Source organism: Athene cunicularia (genome assembly GCF_003259725.1).
Source record: "Athene cunicularia isolate RWA chromosome 3 unlocalized genomic scaffold, athCun1 chr3_part1, whole genome shotgun sequence".
Classification (NCBI taxonomy): Eukaryota; Metazoa; Chordata; class Aves; order Strigiformes; family Strigidae; genus Athene; species Athene cunicularia.
In genome coordinates, this window is record NW_020799097.1 from 81,679,905 (window position 1) to 81,704,357 (window position 24,453).

General features: G+C 38.4%; 1 protein-coding gene across 1 annotated transcript in view; it reads left to right on the plus strand.

The window, feature by feature from the left end:
- Positions 1-23: 23 nt before the first annotated feature.
- Positions 24-24,453, plus strand: part of SLC35F3 (solute carrier family 35 member F3) — a 178,787-nt gene continuing 154,357 nt past the window's right edge. Inside the window, exon 1 of the mRNA XM_026846268.1 lies at positions 24-249. Coding sequence (XP_026702069.1) covers positions 24-249 — 226 coding nt within the window. The remainder of the gene's footprint in view (positions 250-24,453) is intronic.

The window sequence follows — 24,453 nt, forward strand, 5'->3', positions numbered from 1 at the left end:
CCCCTCTCCCGGCCCCCAGCGGCATGCGGCGCTCCCCCGATGTCAGCCCGCGGCGGCTGTCCGACATCAGCCCGCAGCTGCGGCAGCTGAAGTACCTGGTGGTGGACGAGGCCATCAAAGAGGACTTGAAGTGGTCCCGCTCCGTGGAGGACCTCACCAGCGCTTCCGTGGGGCTCACCTCCATCGAGGAGCGGATCCTCCGCATCACCGGCTACTACGGCTACCAGCCCTGGGCCGCCAGCTACAAACGTGAGTCGCCGGCGCGACCGGGGCTGGGGGGGCTGCGAGGCGGGGGACGGGCACCGGGGCTTTGCGTGGGGGGACCCGCGACCCCGAGAGGCCGGTAAGTGTGGGCGCGGGGTTCTAGTCGCTTTACTCGTGGGAACAACTCGCCCCGTGGAACGCTCCCGCTCTCTGCAAAGCGTGCCGTGCCCGTGTTGCACTGGTCCTTAGGCAGCTGCTGGCTCGTAGGAGCGTCGCGCAGTAATCACGACAGTCCCATTCCATTAAGAAAATAGGTCAAATATTTGTCTTAATGTTGCAGACACACTTCGTGACGCTGTGTTTTTGACGGCTGCGTAGAAGCCCCAGTGCACTCACGCACACGCCGTTTTCACAAGTAACGCGTTATCAGTGCGTCTTTCCGTTGTTCTGGGAGTCTGTCAGATTTTCACAGCGCTTGACCTGAATGTTATGCCTCTTCATATGTCAAATGGAACTGGTTCTTCCATATGCCTGCAGTTGAGGAAGAAACATGCTGATGTCAATATGAAGAGAGACCTAGTTGTATTCCTCCATGTACATTTACAAAGAAAGTGATACCTTGAGTGGTTGTAATATATCACCTAGTATTTTTGCATGTAACACATCCTATTTCTTGTCCATCTTTCATCACCGTGATGGCAACTGCATATATTAACAAGTTCTAAGAGTAACTTACCCATTAACTGAAGTCATAAAGATATTTTGGTCGTTCATAACATCACAGGGATATTGTTGTAGAAAGGATTCTGCTGCAAGAGAAACCATTGCTCTGCTGGGAAGACTGTCTCTGGCAAAGTGATTGTTTTCACGTTGCACTTTCCTCAGTATTACATGTAAACACTCTGAAATGTTTACTCGTGGATTATCTGTTTGGCAATGTGCTTAATCGTGGAAGAGAAGTATACCTGGTGCATGGTGCACAGTTCTAGTTCATTTTTTCAGAGGAAGAGATCCTGATTGCCTGATTATAGGACTTTACTGATATACATTTTAGGACTTCTGTAAAAGCCTTTTATTTTTCTTGATTGTGCTTATGACAGAAGTATCTGATGTTTGCTACTTTACTCACAGGGAGTATGGGATTTCTCTAAGAGCAATTCCATTGCCTGGACTGGGACCATTCCTGAGAGTAGAGCTTATTCAGGTCAGTTTTCAGGATCAGATCATATGCTGGTGCCAGACTGAGTTGGATGTTAGTGCTTCTATCTGACAGAGTGACTAATAGTCCAGCTGAAGTCTCAGTGAGCTGCTATGTCTGAACCTTCTGAAGTAATAAAGGTCATGCTGGCTTCTCAATTATAACCTATTTGTTGAAATTTATAGCTCTGTCTGAAAAAGTTAATTGAAAGCCTAAGCCTGCTATTCTAGTTATATTTTCTCTTGTAACTTGTTCTGAATAACAAAATTACATACTTGAGGTGTAATGGTGGTGAGTTTCATAAATGAATGTCTAAAAATAATAGGTTATGTGAAGTCACTGCCAATTTAAGATCTGTATTGCTAGGAATGTAGAAGAACATGCAGAAGAAAAGACCCATCTCTCTAGCTGATATTATATGGCATGGCTGAAGAAGATCTGTGCTGAACTGCCATCTGTTGAACAGTTGACTGCATGTAAATGGTGTAGATCATCAAAAACAGGAAGCTAGCTTTGTCAGAGCTACTTTGAAACCTCTTTGAATGGTCTTTCAGGGTGGGCTTATGCCCAGTTTTGGGATATGGATTTGCCTTGTGACTTTCCAGTTAGAAGGTTTAATTGGCCCAAGTACTGTGAACAAATGATATTTAGTGAGTTCAAATTCCATCGTGGGTAATTTTTGTCATCTTATTGTGCCTGCATATTTAGATTTAGATGCTGTTGGCATGATAATTACGGAGTGCATTAATAATGGACTTGTTTTCTGGAAAGTAAATCTGTAATCTAGTGTGGTCTAGATTTGATCTCTCAGTGACATTCTTTTTATTGTGACTAAATCACCTGTAGGGCCAGATCTGCTTTTTTTCACACTGGAGTGTATTTGTCTCATACTTAATTTAGACTGTTTATATATATATATATATATATATATATATGTATATATGTATAAAATTGTTTGAGACATTCAGAAAGCTTTTGCTAGTCTTTTTAACAAAATTCCATGAGAGAAAGTAGAGAGGTAATCACAGGTAGTGTTGCCATGACCCCAAAAATTGGCTGGAGTCTAGTTCTGTTGTGGTAAAAAACTGGCCATTTAAAACATACTGGAATACCTCAAGGTTTTATGTCAGCTGCAGTATTTAATATACTTACACATTAGATGGAAAGAGGGGAGGAAGAAGTGAAAATCTGCTGAAGACACAAACTGATATGGGATTGGACAGAATGAGACAGGACTTGTCATTACTCTAGGGAGACCTGACCTAGCCAGGTGAATAGCCCAAATGTCAACAAATGACAGTCAGTTATCACAAATAAAAGCCTCATGTTTCCTGAAAATGCTAAAATTACCTTCAAAATTTCACATCATTACATCAGCTAGTGAGAGGGAATGGTTTGAGACTGTACACAGCTCAGGGAAGACCTCTGATGTTTGACTGCACTTGCGAACCAGATTTTAGGAACTGGAGTAAGGCAACGTACTCCTGTATTATGATGCCTTCAGAGAATTTAGTGGTACAGCCTAGTGAAATATTCGTTATCGTCTCTCAGAAAAGATTACAGAAGGCTCTGAAATGAGTAGGGAGAAAGAGTACAGACAATCTATAAAGAGTCTCAAGAGTTTTGGCTGTTTACTTTAAAGAGGTTGAAACAAAAGTATGGAAAGTATTGGCACATATTGCTCAGGCAGATGGATATTTTTTCTTCTTATTGTGTCATAAGAGACAAACAGTCTCTTATGGTGGACAGTCAATGAAGCTGAAAAGCCACATCAATTAAAAACTGATAGAAAAGGAAATATTTTTTAAGAAAACGCATAGTTTGTTCTTGAGATCAAGAATTCAAGGGCTTGTAATTCATAGTGCTGGCAAGATCTAGAATTGTAAGATGGGAAAAACACTGGAGAGGATATTAAACTTCATTATTCAGAATTCAAATTAGGCCCTTTTAGTCTGGGAGGGGGCTGCTTCTTCAGGGCTTTTTGCATTTTCCTCTGTAGCATCTGCCCACCTTCAGAAAGAGGACAGGAGTGTGTCCTCATCCAATCTGGCAGTTCTTATTTTTCTGAAATTCTGACTATTGATTTTCAGGGTAACTAATTATGTGAATAACTGCTCTCTAGTCTAAATCAAATATTCATACTTGTCCCACAGGGACTATTTTGCAGCATCTGATTTGATTTCTTAAATGCAAAGGCAGGAGGGAAGAAACACATGTAAGATGTAGTCAGATTGTAGAATTGTACTCTGATACAGCTACATCAATAACAGAGCTTAGCATTTGTGAAATCCTAGTTATCAGCAAGAATTATGTTAATTGACTTTTAATTTTTTTTTTTTTAACACATAGGGATCAAGCATTTAATTAAAAAAAACAGCAACAAACAAAACACCACAAAATTTTAGATTGCAGTGACAGACTTTTTGTTGTATGGAGATCAAACTGTTGTTAGGGCTGTATTAGCAGTGCTGTTCTCTTCCATGAAGGTTAAATAAATTACCATGATTTCTGCCTCTAAAAGCCTGTGACTTTAGTTTAATAGCAGAGAAAAGTTTGGAGGTGAACTGCCATATTTTAACGTTTCCATTTCACGCCATTATCAGTAGGAGTTAGATTTCTAAATATGTTTAGAAATATCGTCCCTAAGAGCTTTTCTGTACTTGAGAAAATCAGGTGTCACTAAACACTTGAACTCTCTTACTGATCTGTATGGAAGACTTGTCTGTTTTAATTACTGTAGCAATTGGCAGGGTTCTTGTTTCCACCTGAAATGTGCACAGCTAGCACCTTTGCCAAACATTTTTCTCTACATTAACTATGTCTATTTTGTGGTGATTCAATATCACAGTCTGTCATTATGTGATTAGTATTTTAAATATATTCATGTGGGCTTGAGCCAGCTATCCCTATTTTGCAGTCTTTGCCTCTTCCTACAGATCACCTATTTCTACTACTTGTTTAAGATTAGAGTCTGTCTTCTATGGCAGGGACTTTCAAATATCCTTAGCATGTGTTCCTAAATACAGATGTGTTATGGACAGATCAGGATTATGTGGGCCCCTTCCTCCTTTTAGATGCCAAAGAGACCACCTGGCTTCCCACCTTTATTCACCTACCTTCTTTGTGTGCTTTACAGATGTTACTCTATCTGCAGAAAGAATATTAAGAAGTTCAAAGACAGAAGTTGTATTGTTTTCTCTGGGGAAAGCCATTTTCAGGCCAGCTGTGATTCATCTAAAACTGATTACTTGCTTTCCAATACATAAATACTGAATGTAATGCTCATGTAACTACTGCAAGTCTTGGTGGTATTGTTGATGTTGTTGTTCCTGAGTCAAATGATTATGTGAGAATCACGCTGGTCAGGTGGAAACATGGAGTAACCTCTAGATGTCTTCCTCTGTGAGAGGAATTTGGATAGCTGCCCCAGGGTCAATCTATAGGTAAACCCTCCTTCCCCCCCCCGGCCTCATCTTAGAAGACAAATAAAAATATGTGTTTTATCACTTTTTTTTTTTAATAAGCCAGGCTTATAGTGCCTGAAGTCTCTTTTTTTTTTTTTTAAATGCTTTTCATTGGCAATACTAACATAACTAATTATTATGCTAGCAAGAAAAGCTAAGGAAAAGTGGTAACCCCCACAGGTGAAAGAAAGCAGTGGTAATGAATTGCACTGCAGATTTAAAAGTATTGTACCATTGTTGTTTCAAATGTCAGCTGTAGTTGTCTGCTGCAAGCTAAACCTACAATGTGGTTATACACAAACCAGGGATATTACTGATTTATATCCACATGAAAGCTCATGCAAAAACTCCAAAAACCATTTCCCCATATGGATAGTACTCATTGTAACTGAGAAGAACTGTCCCCAGAGACAGTCTCTTAAAATATTTCAGAGACCTAATCCTAGGTCTGCAGTGGATGTCCCAGAATATTACAGACGTTTCTCATGGGAAAGGGAACCCATTTGCCCCAGTGGGCTTTAACTCTTTGAGTGGTCTTGCAACTGAGAATGAGTATGGAGTAGCATAATCTGGCCATGGGAGACTGGGCAGAGGAGTACAGGTGATGAATACTGAACAGCTGTGAAGATACCATATGAATATTTAAAGATAAAGGGAGATTGAAATATAGCCAGTCTTTCAGAAGTTTCTTTTTCAACACAGTCCCAATGGGGAAGAGACATAAAGGTTCTTTGGCTTTTGGCAGGTGATAAGAAAAGTAATTTTTGGCCAATGCTATGCAGAAAACTGGTTCCTGTTACAATATAGAACTTCATTAAACACAGATTTTAAGTTTTAAATGACTTGCTGTCAAGCCAAGCAAATTTTAATTTAAGTTGTTTACTAAACATTTTGAATTGTTTAGTAAATGCTAAATGTTTAGTGAACATTTAGTAACTTGTTTACTAAATAATTTTAATCTTGTGAAGTACCCACCACTTTTAACTAGGCAGCTGGATAAATATTTTGTATTTTGTATCTAGTTTTCACAGTGAAGAAACTAAAAATTAACATCTACAAAATGACCCCTCTTTTTTGTTTGTTTGCTGTTTAACAAATTAATTGGTTCTTTTCACTTTTTTTTTTTTCAGTGCAGCTTTAATTGCATGTCATCTACAGTATGCCATTTGGGATAGCAAATAGGAGGCTGTTGGCTTCCAGCATTTGTTTTATACCTTTAACAAATGTTATCATTGAACATTGTTATTTTGGTAGAATATACTACTGAAGTCTCCATCATGAAAACCTACTACTAAAGCTAGCTGTACTTTGTAAAGTCAGGGCCCATGTTAGTAGTTTTGAAGAGTGTTATCTAGCATTTGAGACTCCTTTCACCAGTGAATTGCATGGTTTTTAAATAGAACTATGAATGTGTTCACTAATTAATGTGTTGAATCCATAATAATGGATTGTTGCTAAAAACACAAACTATTCTTTATTGATGTGGAATAACGAAGGAGCAAGCTAATTTATTAAAAAAGAATTTGGAAACTATCAAGAATTATGAACAAATGCTGATTTTTGGAATTGTCTTTATTGAAGGCCTTTCCTTCACCAGGCTAAATTTCTGTAATAGTTCTGGAGTGTACTGTGTGGTGTATATTTGCAACTTAAATCAATAACTTGTTTAATAAAAACAGTTAATTACATAACATAATGGCATTGGAATCTGGCTGCAAAGTCTGTGCTGGTCTACCATAATATCAGATACTTTTGTGTAACTGGAGTGTTACTGAAACATAAAGCCACAAAAGGACAAAGACTCTTGAGACCAGATGTTTGTCCCTCTTGGAATTGCTTAGTGTATCACCACCCATGCTCATTAGCCTAATAGCTAATTTTACCAGATTCTGGCTCATTTTTTCATGTCTTCAAGGTGAGTTTTTGTGTCCTAATCTCTCTTTAATGTATGAGTGTATGTACGTTTCATATTCCTGATGTAAATCAGAAGCTGCTGGTAATTGCTGATGTTTACTTGAGGTTAAATAAGCCTCAGGATAAAGAGAGGGATGGAAAACTTACATAAAGGCAACTTTAGCCCTCTGGCAAAGTGCCTTTTTCTGGAGCATCTGAGGGTGTATTTCTGTCCCTCTCTTTGTTTTGGAAGCTGAAGCCATAAACTTTCCACTGTTGCTTGTGAATGATGACCACTCTGAGAACAGCAATCTAATGAGCATTTGTGTTTGGAGAAAGAAATTTATCTGCAGATCATGGTTCCTACCTAGGGAATAGCTAGCCTTCGTGTGATACGTCTTGTAGTAGAACCTGCTTCCCTTAACATGTTTGATTCTGTGATTATCTTCACTCAGCACATGTTATTTCATTCCTCAGTACATCCATGGAAGAAAAAAGATGCTGTGATTGCATGGAAGGCCATAGAGTATATTTGCTTTATGAACCACTCCATGAAACATGTCATAGATAGGAGGGATGCAGGGGTGGTATTCCCCGATTTCATCATCTTTAAACTTTGGTGAGCTTGTGCTGCGCAAATAATAAGGCCTTAATCTTGCAATTAAATATTTTTTTGCTTTGCTGTAACTGGCCCCTGTGCAGTAGTTCATGATAAAGGGCCTTATATGTCTAAAGGGAGCAACCATATTTTCAGTTCTGAACAGTGGTGCAAAGTCCTACCAGTCCCACTGCAATATAGATAATAGGTGGTAGCACTGATCTGGTAGACAACCTAAAGGGTTTCAGCTTTTTTTCCTTGACTTTTGCATTGGAAATAGCACAGATTTGATGCTTTTCCTCACTATCTCTTCTTCACATCAGCTAAGGTACTAAAGTAGCATGAAAGTTGAGCTTGTTGTCCACTGTCCATGTGTACTAGAGCAGGCCAAATCATTTGACTATTAAGCTCTCTGACATGTGCTGTTCGTGAGCCCTGTGGCAGTCTGGCAGCTCTATCTCAACCCTGGTGTCTTGCTTTGGCTTTGCCAGATCCCTGCAGTTGTGTGAACAGAGCACAGGCTTGTGATCAGGTGGGAAGTGAACTGAGGACCTGCCCCTTCAGAGATGTTGTGCTTGTGTGAGGATGAGGATGGCGTCTTCATGGTCATGTCCTGAAAGCCTGGAGTTGGCTTTCCTTTTTCAAACAGTAACCTGTATCCAGACAATGTGGTTTGTCAGGTATTCATTAGGGATTATCTGCTTGCAAATTTTTGCCCTATCTGAAATACTCAGTGCCAGGATTAACATCAACCATGCAGTGTTTGCACTGTGAAACAGCAAATATATCTTAATGGCTTTATGATTCTCTTGTTTCTCCTGCTCACTTTATGCAACATCTTTTGAAAGTTTTGAGACTGATTTAGTAAAATATGCAGCCATTTATACTAGTATTTGTTTGGGCAAACTAACATGGTAATAGTCTTATGTAACCGTGTTTAATTTTTCAACTTAGACACTAGCTACTGCTTATATTTTTGGGTTGTACTTTCCATGAAACAGAAATTAATAACAGAAAACATTGTTCTTTATACTTCTGCTGCAGTTATTTTTTGCTGTATAGCATTTAGTTTACAGTGTCCTGCTGGCCTGATAACTTCTCAGTTGTGGATCTTTCTTCCTTTCAGAAACAAAGCATTTATAATGTAAAGAAGAATGTTTAGGTTTGATTTTCAGAGGCTAGTTAAAGAGAAGAAATTGCAAAATAATGTAAAACAAATGTAATAGAAAAAGGCAGGCAAAACCGTAAAAGTAGAGCCATGGAAAATGTCTGTAATCAAAGTTAGGCATTTGGATCACTTTCAAGTTGAGCAAGATGAGTGAGAAAAGAACAGAAGGGGCTTTTTTTTCTCTATATATTTAGTTTCCTGACACTTCTACATCACTTGTTGTGACTAAAGGCCTCTGTTGTTCAGGACTTGTATTTCAGCTATTTCTTATATACGTTACAGGTATATTCTATGGGCCTGAATTACAGTGCATTCAGGAGTTCAAAACTAATCTAATCTGTCTCTATAGTCATGGGAATGACAGGTGGGTCTTGACTTGAAAATTAACATAAGTCCACATTTTATTAATATTGTAGATATATTGTGGGACTCCTGTACCCAACCACATGAACCTTCTCCCAGTATACAGGGAAAAAAACCCCTTTTCTAAAAGATTCTTTTTCAGTGTGGGAAAATACATGTGTTGGAATGAAAACAAGAATAACATGGAGGATTAGAGCTACAGTATGTATGGCTGCAGGGATTTCAGGAGGGTATCTGACTCTGGGATGGTTTCTCCGGCTTGCCAGGTTATCCTGGGAGAATATATGAAGAGTGCAGAAATGCGTCTTAAATCACTGCTTTTCTACAGTTGGCTTGTGAGATTTATGATGATACTTTTAGGGGGTACAGCGTAGAATTTGACCTCATGGTTCCTGCTCATGAAGTTATTTCCTAGTCTTTGGGAAGTATCATTTAGTAAACAACTTATTTAATAAAGAACTTCTTGATTTGCTTTTCTTGTTTCAAAGACAGAAAATAGAGTATCCTTTGCTATTTCAAACTTTACACCTTAATAACGACTAGTTCATTTTCTGTAGGAAATTCTTTGTCTTTTGCAGATAGTGATGTCAAGAGATAGAGGGCTGTATATGTGTTCTGACTTCATACAGGATGAGAAGCAGTTTTGTGTTTTATACTATTTCTCCAAATGGCAGCAAAAATGGTCAGTAAATCATAGAAGCATGAACAAATATATTCTTTGTTGAGAAATACATGGACAAGAAACATGTCTTGAATCTTGTACTGGGAGCAGTAATTTGGACATTCTGTTTCTGGCACATGCATAGTAGAAGTTGAATCTCACTGGAAATTGTTCTGGCAAAAAATATTAGGAGTTCTGTATTTATTTCTAGAAAACTCAGAAAATGAAGTTTTTTTGCATGGCATCTTTACATAGGAATCTTTGCTATTAATATTACTTTAAAATGACACTTATATACCAGAGAGTGTTTTCTTTTTGCATGTCAGATTCTTTTACATCGTACAATAACACTTCTCTAAAAGCACAAAGTCTCTTGTCTACATAATAAAAATACATTGGAAGTGGGAATAATATCAGAATCTCTGGAGTATAAACCTAGACTCACTTATGATTCCCTAGGTACTTTTTGTTTCTTGATGAACTTACTGCACAAAGGAAACTGGGACATGCACCTCCAGTAGAGCACTTCTGGCTCAAAGTAATGTACTATTCAGCTCTGCACTCATAATAATATTGCAAATACAAGAGAATTAAAAAAGCTGCTGGAATTAATCCCTGACTCCAACCAAGCCCATGGCACTTTTGTCAGTAACTTCAGTCAAGCCAGGTTTCACCCACCAGGCTTAAACCTGAGTTTGCTTTTTAAGCAGGCTTCCTGCTTTATATGCCAAACATCTGTTCCTAAGGCAACTGCATCCAATTACACCTACCCATACGTGGTCTTTATTATATGTTCCTGAGCACTGTTGAAGAGCTCTATTTAAATTATAGAATAATTATTTCTTTTAATAGATGTGCGGTTTTAATTTTCTTTCATCTTGAACCTGGTATTTAATTAGTACTTAATAGCTTGTCCCAACATGGGTAGAAAGCATCTACAGCAATTGAGAAGAAACTACTTGTTCTTCCCATTGCCTAGAGAGCTGACTACCCAGAGCCCAGGTGCTGAAAGGAGAAATAACATATTACAGTCATCTGCAGTTTTAGGTTAGGGTTTAAGGATTGAGACCTCTAACAGGGCATGCTATAGAAGCACTGGGGTAGGACGAGGTGTCCTCAGACAGGTCTTTTACCCATAGAAAACTCATATTTCCCTAAGCCTGGACTCCCTCATTTTTACTAAATGCTAAATTACTGTTCATGTCTTTCCACTTCAGATGAAGGTAAAGAATCTGCCTATACTAGTCCTGGGGACACTGAATGGGTCTGAGGTAGGAGCCTTTTAAAACAATAACAGAAAGGCATTCTAGTTCATCATTTGTATAAGCTATAACTTGGGAGCTGGTTAGGCTTTGATAGCCCTGACTCAGTCAGCTGAGGAGTAAGAACATATAAAACCAGACATCTTTGCAAATTTAGACAAAGGATGGCGTGCAGTGGGATGAAATTACAGTGTTCCTGGAGAAATTTGAAATGTTAAAGATAACAAAATGCAACTTAGTTGTTTTGGTTATTGTTAAACTATCCCACCACAAAGCCATATGACTGATGTGTAGAATACAGCTTGGAGAAACTCCTAGGTAGAGTTTAAAATCCATCTAATGAAGTTGGTTGATTGGGTTAGTACATTAACCTCCTATCTCTTTATTTTCAAAGACCGAAATCGTTCAGTCTTCATGTTGGTAAAACTCTGATAGAAACTAAGAGGAATTTTGCCTGACTAAAACCAGCAACTAATGGTGTGAAGGAATACTGTAGTCCTGAAGGGAAATGAGGGTTCTGGTCTAACTGGTTGTAATAGGCGTGTGAAAGCTCTGCAGTTTGATGGGCTTGGACACTCATAAACTTCCCGAGAGTCTCAGGAGTAAATTAGCCAAAGTATTTTTTCAAACACAACGTGCTATCACAAGACCAGAACCTCTTTTCCTTCTAATTCTAACACCTTCTGCACTATTCAAATGGAAATGCAGAGTGGCTGGATCTGGTTCCAGCTGAGAGCATTCCTGTTGTAGCTATCTGTTGATGTAAACATGCATAGTAAATCCAGCTAAGAGCATTCCTCTTGTAAGCGTCTAGCAAATTCCTTTGTTTTCTTCAATGCAGAATGCAATTAGTAGGTATTTGTGATCTTCCAATTATTTATAAGAAAATGATCCTTTTTATTTATGCTAGGTGATGATAGCATGAGAGCAATGAAACTGTCTATCTGAAGTGCTTCAAAACAGGAAGAGTGAAACAGTCTCTAATGTTAAGACAATTTGTATCTTGAAACACATTTTTGGAGGGAGGATTGTAGAACCTTTGCCGAAGTTGCATGCCCAGCTGTAGGAATTGTACCAGAAGAGTAAGAGAGATCTAGATCAAGAGATTTAATACTGGTTATTTTGGATATTAACTGCTCTAGCTGAATTACTGTGCACTGAAGAATAGTTGGAAGGTACAAAAGCATCAAACAACAAATACAAAGGCTTCTTTCACTTGAGATGTATAGGTCTCAGCTAGTACAAGGTTAAACCAGTTGCACTGTAATCTGCTTTGTGCAACAGCAGCTAATTTTACTAAAAGAAAATTGATTATATAAATCTGAGCTCTGTGTTGAAGCTGGAGAATTTCTCTGACATTAACCAAACTTGCAAGTCCTGATCTTTCTTGCTTTTTTGTTGCTGTTGATTTATTTCTAATAGGCAGAATTATTCTATCAACTCATAAGGATGGTTTCATTAGATTTTTTTTTTTGGAGTTAAAATTAGAGAAATTTTCAACTATTATCTACTTTACAAAATTATTTGAGAAATACTATTTATTTATGAGCTTTTGGGACTAGCTAATGAATGGAGTTTAAACCTTATAGTAGTTACTATAAGGTAATTCCCCAAGCCTGTCAGTGTTGAAGAGGCATTTGGACAATGCTCTTCGTAACATGCTTTAACTTTTGGTCAGCCCTCAAGTGATCAGGCAGTTGGACTAGATGATCATTGTAGGTCCTTTCCAACTGAAACTATTCTATTTTATTCTATTCTTCATCTCTATCATAATTTTTATTATTAAAATATTAGCCAGTAAACAAAATAGTAACTGAAAATACCCATGGGTGTAAGTAGAGGGTCATGCATCTGCTTTATATTTGAAAGATAGGCCTTCAGTGGTTTTTATTCAGTTAAATAATAAAGGAGCTATATTTCCTTGGAGCTACAGAGTTCCAAGGAAGTGTCTCTGCAACTATTTAATACGCAAGTTTCAAGCCTACAAAATTATATATGAGTAACTTAAGCTGTGCAGCAGCTGTGTGACTAAAATTATTCATTTGTATATATTAACTTCTAGTATGTTATTTATTTGCATTTCCCCATATAGCTCTTTTCTACTGACTGTGAATGTAAATTTGTTTTGAAAATGGTAATTTAATATTCTTCACAAAATAAAATATCATTTTTATTTGTCTATGCTAATTATAGCAATCTAGAAGATGTCATCATTGCTATTATATATACATTGTAAGTCAATTTGTGTGTGAATAAACCAAATAATTTTTCTGTGCAAACAGAAATAATTCCATTCAGTGTCAAAATACTTACATTCCCTTAATCGTTTTGTCCTGTCCACAATAATCATTGATCTGTGTTTTAATTTTTTTTTGTCAATCTGATCTTGTTGTTTTTCAAGAATGTAATATCATAGAATACTTTGGGTTGGAAGGGACCTTAAAGATGATCTAGTTCCAACTCCCCTGCCATGGGCAGGGACACCTTCCACCAGACCAGGTTGCTCAAAGTCCCATCCAGCCCGGTCTTGAACAATTCCAGGGAGAGGGCAGCCACAGCTTTTCTGGGCAACATGTTCAGTGCTTCACCACACTCGCATTAAAGAACTTCTTCCATACCTCTAATCTCAATCTGTTCTCTTTCAGTTTAAAGCCATTATCCCATGTCCTATCACTACATGCCTTTGTAAAAAATCCCTCTATGGCTTTCTTGTAGACCTCCCCTTTAGGTACTGGGAGACCATTATAAGGTCTCCCCAGAGCCTTCTCTTCTCCAGGCTGAACAACCCCAACTCTCTCAAACTGTCTTCATAGGAGAGGTGCTCCAGCCCTCTGATCATCTTTGTGGCCTCTTCTGGATTTGCTCAAGCAGTTTAATGTCCTTATAACTGGGGGCCCCAGAGCTGGACACAGTACTACAAGTGGAGTACTCCACTCCGCAAGACTGGTGTAGAGGAGGAGAATCACACACCTTGACCTGCTGGCCATTGTCTTGATGCAGCCCAGGATAGTTGACTTTCTGGGGCGTGAGCGTACATTGCTGGGTCATAGTCAGCTTTCAATCCATTAATACTCCCAAGTCCTTCTCCTCAGGGATGCTCCCAATCCATTCTCTGCCCAGCCTGTATTTGTGCTTGGGATTGCTCCGACCCATGTGCAGGACCTTGCCTTGTTGTTTGCACAGGCCCACCTCTCCAGCCTGTCCAGGTCCCTCTGGATGGATCCCTTCCCTCCAGCGTGTTGACCTCACCACATAGCTTGGTGCTGTCGGCAAACTTGCCGAGGGCGTGCTCCATCCCACTGTCCGTGTTCCCAACAAAGATGTTAAACAGTGCTGGCTGCTCTCCTCTTGGACATCAGTTTTCCCAGCTGAATTGTGCTGCAGTGTGGCTTGGGTAGCCAGCTAATGGCCTTCCTGATGTAGACTTTAGCAAAGGGAGATTGGCAAAGGAAAGAAAAGAAAGGGTACCCATTTTTATTCTTAGATCGCACACACCGGTTTAGCAATATTTCAGATAATAAGTTCCAGCCAACAGCAGCCTGGAAAGCTAGAAACAGTTAGTTACCTAGTCTAATTTTCAAGTTTTACATGGTTGGGCAGAAGACCAAGATCCCCAAAAGTTCTTTCTTTATCTATTTATCTCATCTGTCACCCTTAGGCCTCTTAGTTTCTTCTGACAGCCAGCTGCACTGCTAGCTGCAGTACTAGTCTTGGATAAGTGAAGATCAGACCTAAAAAAATAGAGACTCAGGAAGACTAAACAACATGTTGGGCACTGATATGCTAAGAAGAAAAACTACAAACACGTTCTGAATTTTGTATAGAAAGCCCAGAGCTACAAGGTGGCCAGTGCCAGAAAAGCAGTTCTCAAAGCAGTTGGGGAAAATGTCAGGGGGGGAGGCCAGGAAATCATGAATTATACCAGTTAATTTTAACATTTAAAATGAGTGAAGATAGGTTTGTAAATCACAAAAGGGGGTTTCAAGTTGGTATCAAGCTGAAAGTTAGATTTGTTTTCATGCTTTATGACAGGATCTGTATGACTCCTGGGCACCAGTACAAATATTATGAATGTAAAGTAGTATTTGTCCTGCAGAGGAATGTATTTCCCAATCTGCTGTGTGCAGTCAGTTGTCTCTAAGAATGAAATGTTAATAAATGATATTGAAGCCCTCTGCCTCCTTTAAGCTATCATTTTCTGGAGAGCCTGGGCAAGCTCTTTGGCCTTCCCTCGGGGCTCCTGCAGGTGAAATGAGGAATGTCAGTTCACAAAGCAAATGTCACATAACTCACCTGAGTTCTGGTTTTGATAGTTACAATAAGCTGGAGTATCCATATGCATATATGACAGGGCAATTAACAAAAAAGATTTTGGCAGTAACAGGACAACAGTGATAAAATGCAGAAATAAAAGGAAAACATTCTGAATCAATTTAGTAAATAAAAATATACAAAGCAAAATAAAACATAAAGTAAAAGAGATTGTTATGGAAGTGTGAAAGTATGTGGGTGAGAATGCCATATGGAGCATTGGATTTCAGGCAGCCAAATTCGCATCTGATGTGAGTTCTGTGAAAACTTGTAAGGAAATAAATAGTATAAGAAAGACATTGAAGAACAGCAAAGGCATAGGAGAGGTTGTGAAAGCTTCAAACAGGTCTGAAGAGCCAGAACTAGGAAGAAAACTAGACTTCTGTTGAAAATATAAGTGTCATAGTTTATGGTATGTTCTCATACTCTTACTTAAATAGATTATGAGCTCAAATATTAACACATGAACTGACTGTACACCCAGCATGTTTTGCTGAGAGAAGAGTACTAACTGGGCTGCATTACAATTGTTGTATTATTTTGTTTTGCAGGTAGGCAGATAGGAGAAAGCAACTTTATCTGAAATAACCAAACCAGAAAACCAGACAGCCTAGTATCAGTCAGAAATTACCTTTGCTTATAGCCATATAAATGCTAAAGAAGAGCATCGGGAAGATTCCTTCAAATAAAACATTTCCTTCTCTCTATCCTATATCCTAAGCATCTACAATAAACAAAAATAGTGGACAGATCTTGGTTATGCTTTTTGCTTGCTAATAGTAATGGGCTTTAAATTGTTTTTTGAGTATTTCCCTGACTTGGAGATTCTTTGGCCAGCAAACTCAGCTGTTTCTGATAAGGGAGAGGAAAGACAGCTCTTCCAGAGAAAGTAGATTTGGGGGATAGGAAAATGACATACAATTGGATGATCTTTGTACAAGTAGCAAGTCCTTACATGTTATTATCTACTGACATTGTTTAGACTTGCTCAGTCCTGTACCAGTCCAGGACCAGTCCAGAATCACAGGAATGGAAAGGATGGAGTTACATGTTGATGTGATCTGTGCCATCTCCAGATGTGCTATGTACTGGGAATTTGGCTGAGAAAGGTACACTTTCCCCCCACCCCTCTTTTCTAGATAAGCTGTTCTTGACAAGGTAACAATGGAATCCACAGTCCTCTCTCCTTCCTTTGCTTAGTGGCTGAGCCTAATCGTGCAAAATCACACATATGCAAATCAAGATTGTAATCCTGATGTTACAGTGTTCTGTACTTGTTCATTGTCTTAAATATAAACACATGATTCAGACACATGCGAACCAAGTGCATGTGTGTGCAGTTTTAGCCGATGCTGTTGGGATTAGAGTGTGGCCTTTCTTGAACAGAAACAGTTAAGTTTTCTCATAACAAGTACCCTGAGAGAACATTATGTAATGATCCGCACTGACATGTTTGGATGGTTTCTTTACACTGACTGATTGTTCTTAGAGCTCACTTTCCCCCTCCCTTTGTAATAATTTAATTCGTTTGCTTGTATAAAGCCCATTAGTTTTGCACTGAATTTATTATTTGTATCACAGCTATGGATTTGTTCATCTAAGGCATTTTTACAGAAGTCTTAATTTAGCCTTTTCTACAGTTGCAGCAATGAATATTGTAGTTTGACAACTAGTTATTTCAAACTGCATACAGCACTCCTTGAGTGGTGTTCATAGAGACATGGAAAAATGAATATGGAGTTTGATAGAAAATTCTGTCTAAGTATTATGCTTATTACCTGGGCAGAAGAAATAAGGTAAACCTGTCTAGGGAAAAATAGAAGGAAGGCATCAGAAAAGAAATTTGTGCTATTTTCCTGACTAAACCTTAGTCTGTTTTAGCTGCTGTGCTAAGAGGTCTGTAAGCACCAACAGTGTATTAAAATCACTAGCTTGGGTACTCAGTAGAATTCAGACATACTTTTAGTGCAGAAAATGGAACGTGCATTGAAAAAATATTTTAAAATACTGTAGAAGTTTTGTGTGCTCATGATGCATAATGTTTAGCAGGTGATGGATGAAAGTATAATTTGAAATAATGTGGCAATACATTTATAATGAGAAAGTTTGAGTTTTTTAAATTACTATTTATTCAGTAAGACCTGGGATCCACAGACAGGATACTGTAACTAAAAGAAGCCACTTCATCTAGTATGTTTGCCAAACCCCAAATCAGATGTGCTTATTTGCCCTGGTACTCATGCTAATTTAGACTTTCTAACACTAAGACATAGCCCATTACCACTCAGAGCACTCCTTGCAGTGGTGTTACTTGTCGATAGAAACATAAGAATTGCTATGACTGCTATGAGTTGTGGCCCACCTCATTGTTATTCAGCCTTCAAGAGAAAGCAAGGTTAGGCAACTCTGAGAAGGTGTTATGAGAGAACCTCTGTAGAAAGTGTTTGGGTTTTTTTTTTTTCTGATCCCTAAGAGTTAGCCAGTAAAAATAGGAGTCAACATATTTAAATTCTAATTTTGAATGTTTTGGCAGCTGGTGTCTTATAGGTTCAGATATAGCCTTAAAATAATCCAACAGCTTGCCTATGTGTATTTAAACTGCAAGATAAAAAATACTGTGCTCGTTATGATAAATGATATGGAATAATTATCTTTGGCCATGCAAATAACTGGACTTTATTGATAAGATTGTCACTGATTTACTTTGGAATTCTTAGATAACTGAAAAGATAGAACAGGATTAGATGATAACAGCAAGCTGATCATGAAATGATGTTTTGCTAAGCAGTGAGCAAAGCTTAGCTACTAAAGTAACAACGAATAATTATCAGAACATGATGCCATCCCCCCTTATGTCTTATATCTTACGAAACAAACTTGTCTGAAATAGGAACACAAGCAGGTGATCCAAGTAAAGGAGTTTAACCTAAGGTCTTTCTGAATCTTAAAAATATAAAAAGTACCTATACTGATACCTAGTCATCCCGTATTTCATTTGTTGAAAGACAGGAAGATGAAGGTTATTTAATTTTTAAAAGTATCAAGAGAAGATAGACTTATTTTAGTCTTGGTCTATGTCTCAAATTAAATTAAAATATGTGTGTGTTTTTCTGAAACTGGGAGGCCTGTACAAAAAAAAAAAAAAAAAAAAAAAAAGTATAGAATCCAGTTGCATAGGTATTCATCCCCATTAAGTAAGAAACAAACTGGTCACATACTTAAACTGTTGAAAAGTACAGATAGATCTTTGAATGTAAATTATAAGTAAAAATGTACTTATTCTATTTCTCAATATCATCCTTTTACAATTTGACTTGATCTTTAATGGAGTTCAGATTTTCAATTATCTGTGCTTGAGCTCCATTGTCTTATAGCTTTAACAAGCTTAATAGACTTGCAACATGCTTCAAGACTGTAACTGAACAAGGAAATAAGAAATAACTTCTGACAGACTATTGACACTGACATGAAGCCATATGCATGTGTTGATACTCGGTGGAATAAAAGTATCAATAGAAAATGACATGTAAATAGCAGGTGTGGTTAGTAAAGCAAGGACACTTGTATTTATAATGCCTGTAATATGTTAGTAGTTCAAAATTCTTTGCTGGAGTATTTAATTCCAACGAAATTGAAATGCTTTTATTTTAAAACAGAAGATCAAAAACAATTAAGGAAGGAAGTATGAAGAAAATAACATTATTACTATTAACTGGAAATACTTTTCCCCCAACATTAGAGCACCCACAAGGCCCACTTGACAATGTACTGTTTAGAATGACCCAGGCTATGCTAATCATCTGCATCTTTGTCCGAAGTCTGTAACACATTAACGACTCCATGGTGAGCAGTAAGATGGGTTTGGGTTTGTTCCAAGACATGTGTTCCCAGCCATGCCTTCTTATCCCAAGATTTAGCACTGTGCATTGGCCAGGAATTCCTTTGCTTTTTGGGAAGAAAATTGCTTTAGGATAGTGCAAGAAAATTTGAAGTGTGATAATGTATTTAGATATGTAGATTTTTTTTGTTGCATATTAGTATTATTAATTTTATTGATGTAAAAATAACCCATCAAAAATAACAACCACTGTGTCATAGTCATAAAAAAAGGAAAAAAGTTTCAACTTTACAGATTCTAATATATAGGGTTTTAGTGCCTATTGAAGACAGCGGTATGCTGACCATATACTACAAGGAATGTTATCAGATCAGACTTGTGTTGGGTATGTGTTGTAAAGATTTCTTAAAGCAGGTTAAATGAGAGAGTCTAAATAAAAGCCTCTACCTCAATAAATTTCCCACTACAGGAAGAGGTGAAGAGTTTTGTGATGAAAGGACAAGAAGAGTCTAATTGTTCTAGCATCCATGGAGTTCTCTACCATTTCTCTTATTCAGGGTTTTATTAAGGCAACATAGAATTGCATTGGGTTTAAATGTATTTGTGCATTGCTGAATTTTATTTTTAAATTAAAGTATTTTGTTTTAAGTTTTTGTTATGTTTTCAAATGTATTTACATCATGTTATACATAAACCCTTTCTTCTGTGCTAGGTTTTTTTACATAGTGGAAGCACTTTCTTCAAAATTTCTCTTCCATGCTATCTATTAAAAAAACCACCTATAACCTGAGAACAGGACTGAGTTTTGAATATTGCTCCCAGCTGGGCCAGGAATTGGGTATATTCTGTGATTTTTGCCACTGCGTTTCCTCCCCAGTCCTGTTCTATCTGTCCTCTTGTTATACCCTTCTTTTATCCTGCTTGTATGCCATCGGGGAAAGCTCTGAATAATGATGCTTTTACTGTATGTAGTACTGATGATCCCAGTTTAGCTGGATTCTGAATGTTACCACAATATTAATAAGTTATGCCCACTGGTTGTACTGCCCAGGGTCAGTGTGGTTCTTGCCTGATATGGGGAGGCTGCATACCTGCAAACCAGTTAAAGGACATACGTTGTGACACAGCTGGGAAGGAGGGACTATGTGTGGTTTAATATTTAATGAGCACTAGCTCACAGAGTCAGACAAAGCATTTGAGTTCTCCTGATTTTGCTGGATAAAAGACATCTGTAGTAGTTACATAAATGTTTCGCTTTAATAGGAAAAAGGTAATCGAGAGAACTTTCCTGTTTATAACATCTATAAATATGAGACGGGGTGTTTGGGTTTGCTGTAGAAGTTTGTTAGATAATGATTAGCAGAAGAACACTGTTCTCTTTTCATCTGTTCTGCGGGGTAGTTTTGGACCTTTACTTGCCAGCATGTGATGATCACGTTGTGACACAAGTGATCTCAAACCAGGGTGTAAGCCTAGATCTTTCACCTGCACGCTGCTCTGCACCTTCAATCTTTTACAGATTTTTATTTATTTTGTTTCACTGATTCCAAGGTGACTAGTGCATGCAGAATTATTATATAATGTTAATTGCCAAGAAGTATTTGACAAGCTGTGTTCTTTCCCAGGGTGGAAAGGTGAATTGCAGGAACATAAATCAATGGTGTCAAGCATTGTGCTGTACAGACTCTGAGATATGAAGTAACTAGTGACAGGGTAGACAAGAGTCTTCTTTTTTTATAAGCAACCTAAAGCCATCTCTGTGTTCTTAATGAATGTAAGTTCAAGAGGAAGGGAACTACATTCAGTGCTGTTCTTGGCAGTATTTTTTCTTAACACCCGGTCAGTTGGCCTGTGAACAGGTATGTGCAGGAAACAGAAGCAACCCAGGGAGGGAAGTAAGCAGCTCGAGTGATGGCCTCTTCCATCTCAGGTTACTGCTGCTGATGCTTCCCTCCTGTATGATTTTTCCCATGATTTAATTCCTTTATGCATTGCACAGGGAAGGGAGCACACTGTGCCAGGAATGAACTTCTGAGAGGACTTCTTTTCTTGGTGTTCGTTCTTCTGCAATATGATGGCATCTGCAAGGAAGGCATCTCTCTTACTCTGCGTCAGGCTTAACTAAGTTGAAACAGATATTACTCACTGCACATTCCATGATTTTCATCTTTTTAGGGTAGGGATATGCCTGCCTAAGACAATTTATAAAGAGCTTTGCAGTGATGAAATTGTGCTTCACTTCAGAAACGTTCTGAGGTAACAACTGAGGTGGGAGTTTCTGGGGGGTCTGGACAAAGGGAACAGACTTGTTTGATTAGCAGCACTGCACTGCATTTTCTTCCTTTTACAAGGATGAGATTTGCAAAGCCTGAAGCAGTCCTGGCATTTGCCACTGTTTTTTAGGGGACTGTGTTACACATCTCGCTTATGCCTATGGAAGTTTGAGTCGCCTCACTTTCTTAAATGAAATGGAATCATTCCTCAACTCCAGCACAGTGGTTTCTTGCCTGAATTTTAGGATTGTTAGTGATGGACATGATAAACTGCAGTAAATTTTCTTTTCTTTATACAGATAATTAAATATATAACTTTAATTATTTAAAGCGCTATGAAAAAAGTCTTGAGTATAAGTAAAGTCTCATTATGAAAATTTATGGGACTTTAATTATGCCTAAGTAAATACATTGTAATCTATCCAGATAATTTCAAGCAAGTTTTTAAAACATGAGTGTAACAGCTTTGTTTGCTGTTGAAGTTTTAAGAAATATCAATCATGAAAGAGGTGGAGATCTCTGGATGTTTAACCAGGACTGTATTTTTTTTAAATAGCTGAGCCCACTTTTGGTATTTGTAGTCTTTTCTGGGGGAGTGGAAAGAAATTTTTCTCGATTGAATAAATCGAATGAGTAAGTTTAGAAGCTGAAGATCAGGTTACAAAAACAAGTTTCTATTCTGGTCTGTGAATGAAGATGCATTGTGTGATTTTATTTTTTTTTTTAATTTTTTTTAAAGGATGTACTAGTTCTGGACTCTTGAATGAGACAGTGGCTGGGCATAGACCATTACCACATCTCAGTTTATTACAAGAAATTAATATCTGTGTAGAGTGAACTATTTTAAAATTCAAGATATGTTATGGTAAACTAGCTTTTTGCCCCAAGAATCCACTTCACTTAGGGCAGTTTAATTAAAATTAATCACAAAATTTTATGCTAATTTTGCAGTGCCTATGTCAAGTTGCTGTTTTCATCCAAAACCAGCATGATAAAACCATAACATATAAAAGGTTAATTATCATTAACATTAAGCAGGAACCCTATTATTAATTAAGAATTTGAGTAAATTACATCACTATTTAAATGCATGTATATCCTTACACTTGTTGGGTTTTGTTGTTTGGGGTTTTTTTAAAGTAATTTAAGAAAAACCACATATGCTCAGAACTATAATGCACCTTTAATATGAGGAGACACTAATTAGATTGAGATAATATGACATGAGACAAATGGGGCAATGTTACAAACCTATAAAGAAATTATCTGGTAAACTCTCGTAAAGAAATAATTATTCATTAGTTACTCAATGAAATGATCAGACAGCAATTTTCAAGCAGCCATGGTTGATTGGGGTTTTTAGTTTGTTTCTTTTCTGCACTTTTGTCATAAGATTATGTACCCCACTGACCCAGGATATCTGGAAATCAAAAAGGAACAGGGCCAGTGTTGGAGAAGGAACAAGACATTTATGGATAATGGCTGTGTTGCTGGTGTCAGTCTAGATGCAGCCTCTCACTTGTCAGGTCTGTAGATGTCTGCTGTCTGAAACATGTGAGAAAAGTAGGCACACTCTGCTTGCTCACACTGTTTCCTATACTTTTCAACAGGCATCTGTTGTTGGACACTGATAATACTGGTTTTCCCCATCGGGACAGATGCCAGCTGTGCCTTAGCAAACAAATCCCCTCCCTCTCTGTCTTTGTGTTTTATTAACAAAAATTAAAAGAGGAAGATTGAAGATTAATTAAAAAATGTGAAAAGAGGGGGCTGGAGAAGGGAGGGAATGTAGGGAAAATATGGACAGATATTTGGACAGAGCAACCCTACTACTCCCTGAAGGCATCAGGGCATCAGAGGATCTGTATGAACATTGCCCTGTAGTGCTCTGCTCATGGACATGACAAAAACGTGGAATTATAGAACCATAAAATGATTTAGGTTGGAAAAGACCTTTAAAATTATTGAGTCCAACCATAAATCTAACACTGCCAAGTCCACCATTAAACCACATCCGTAAGCACCACATCTACATGTCTTTTAAATACCTCCAGGGATGGTGACTCAACCACTTCCCTGGGCAGCCTGTTCCAATGTTTGATAACCCTTTCAGTGAAGAAATTTTTCCTAATATCCAATATAAACCTCCTCTGGTGCAACTTGAGGCCATTTCCTCTTGTCCTATTGCTTGTTACCTGGGAAAAGAGACTGACACCCACCTCCCTACAACCTCCTTTCAGGTAGTTGTAGAGCGCGATAAGGTCTCCCTTCAGCCTCTTTTCTTCAGACTAAACAATCCCATTTCCCTCAGTTGCACCTCATAAGACTTGTGCTCTAGACCCTTCACCATTGCTCTTCTTTGGACATGCTCCAGCACTTTCATGTTTCAGCAGTTCTGCTGCTTGATAATCCCACACTGTGATGGGACTTCAGATAGGAAGGGGATTTAGAAAAGTGTAAGGGGAAAAGCACAGCCAGTAGTAGAGGTACTGTGGAGGAGCTGGCAGAGAGGCTGCAGCCTTGTGTGTTTAAAGTACCTGTGCACCAAGGGCTCCCTTTGGCCACTGAAGAGGTTTCTCTCAGAGCTCCAATCACCTGTGCCGTGAACGTGCTGGGGCAACTGCCTGGTGGAGCGACTCTTCTGTTCCTGCCCCCCATGGCTGTGGATTTAGCTCAAGATATGTGCTGGCCCACTCCAGTGCCACATGGACCACCTCCCTGTGCTGGGACATCAGTTTGTGTCTGAGTGGAACAGTAGAAAAAGGAAATGGTGTGAGCAGAGCACAGCCATGAAGATGTGTTTCCACAGAGCCATTTGGAGGGAGCTGCCTGGAGTTCATGCAGCCTACTGAGGAGCAGTGTGAGTGATGTCCAGGCAGACTTACAGGGCAAAGGTAGATGTTGCTACTAGGGCTAGGTGTGACAATGATTGAGGAGACTTTGCCTGTCTGCAGGGTTCTTGAGATGGAGAAAATGGTTGCCAGATCCAGGGCACCACTCATCTCTTGGAGCCAGCAGTGGGAATACTGCAGGTGGGTTGTCCTGTCAGCCTCTGGACTCACCACGCCCTGTGACAGTCTTGATTATTTAAACCATAGTCTTTGGTCTCCTGGTTAAACTGGAACACAGCGTCTCTGATTAAATGGGGAGAAGAATCATTGGAGCAAGTAATATATTGCTGATACAGTTACACATTCAACACTAAGTCTACAGAGCATCA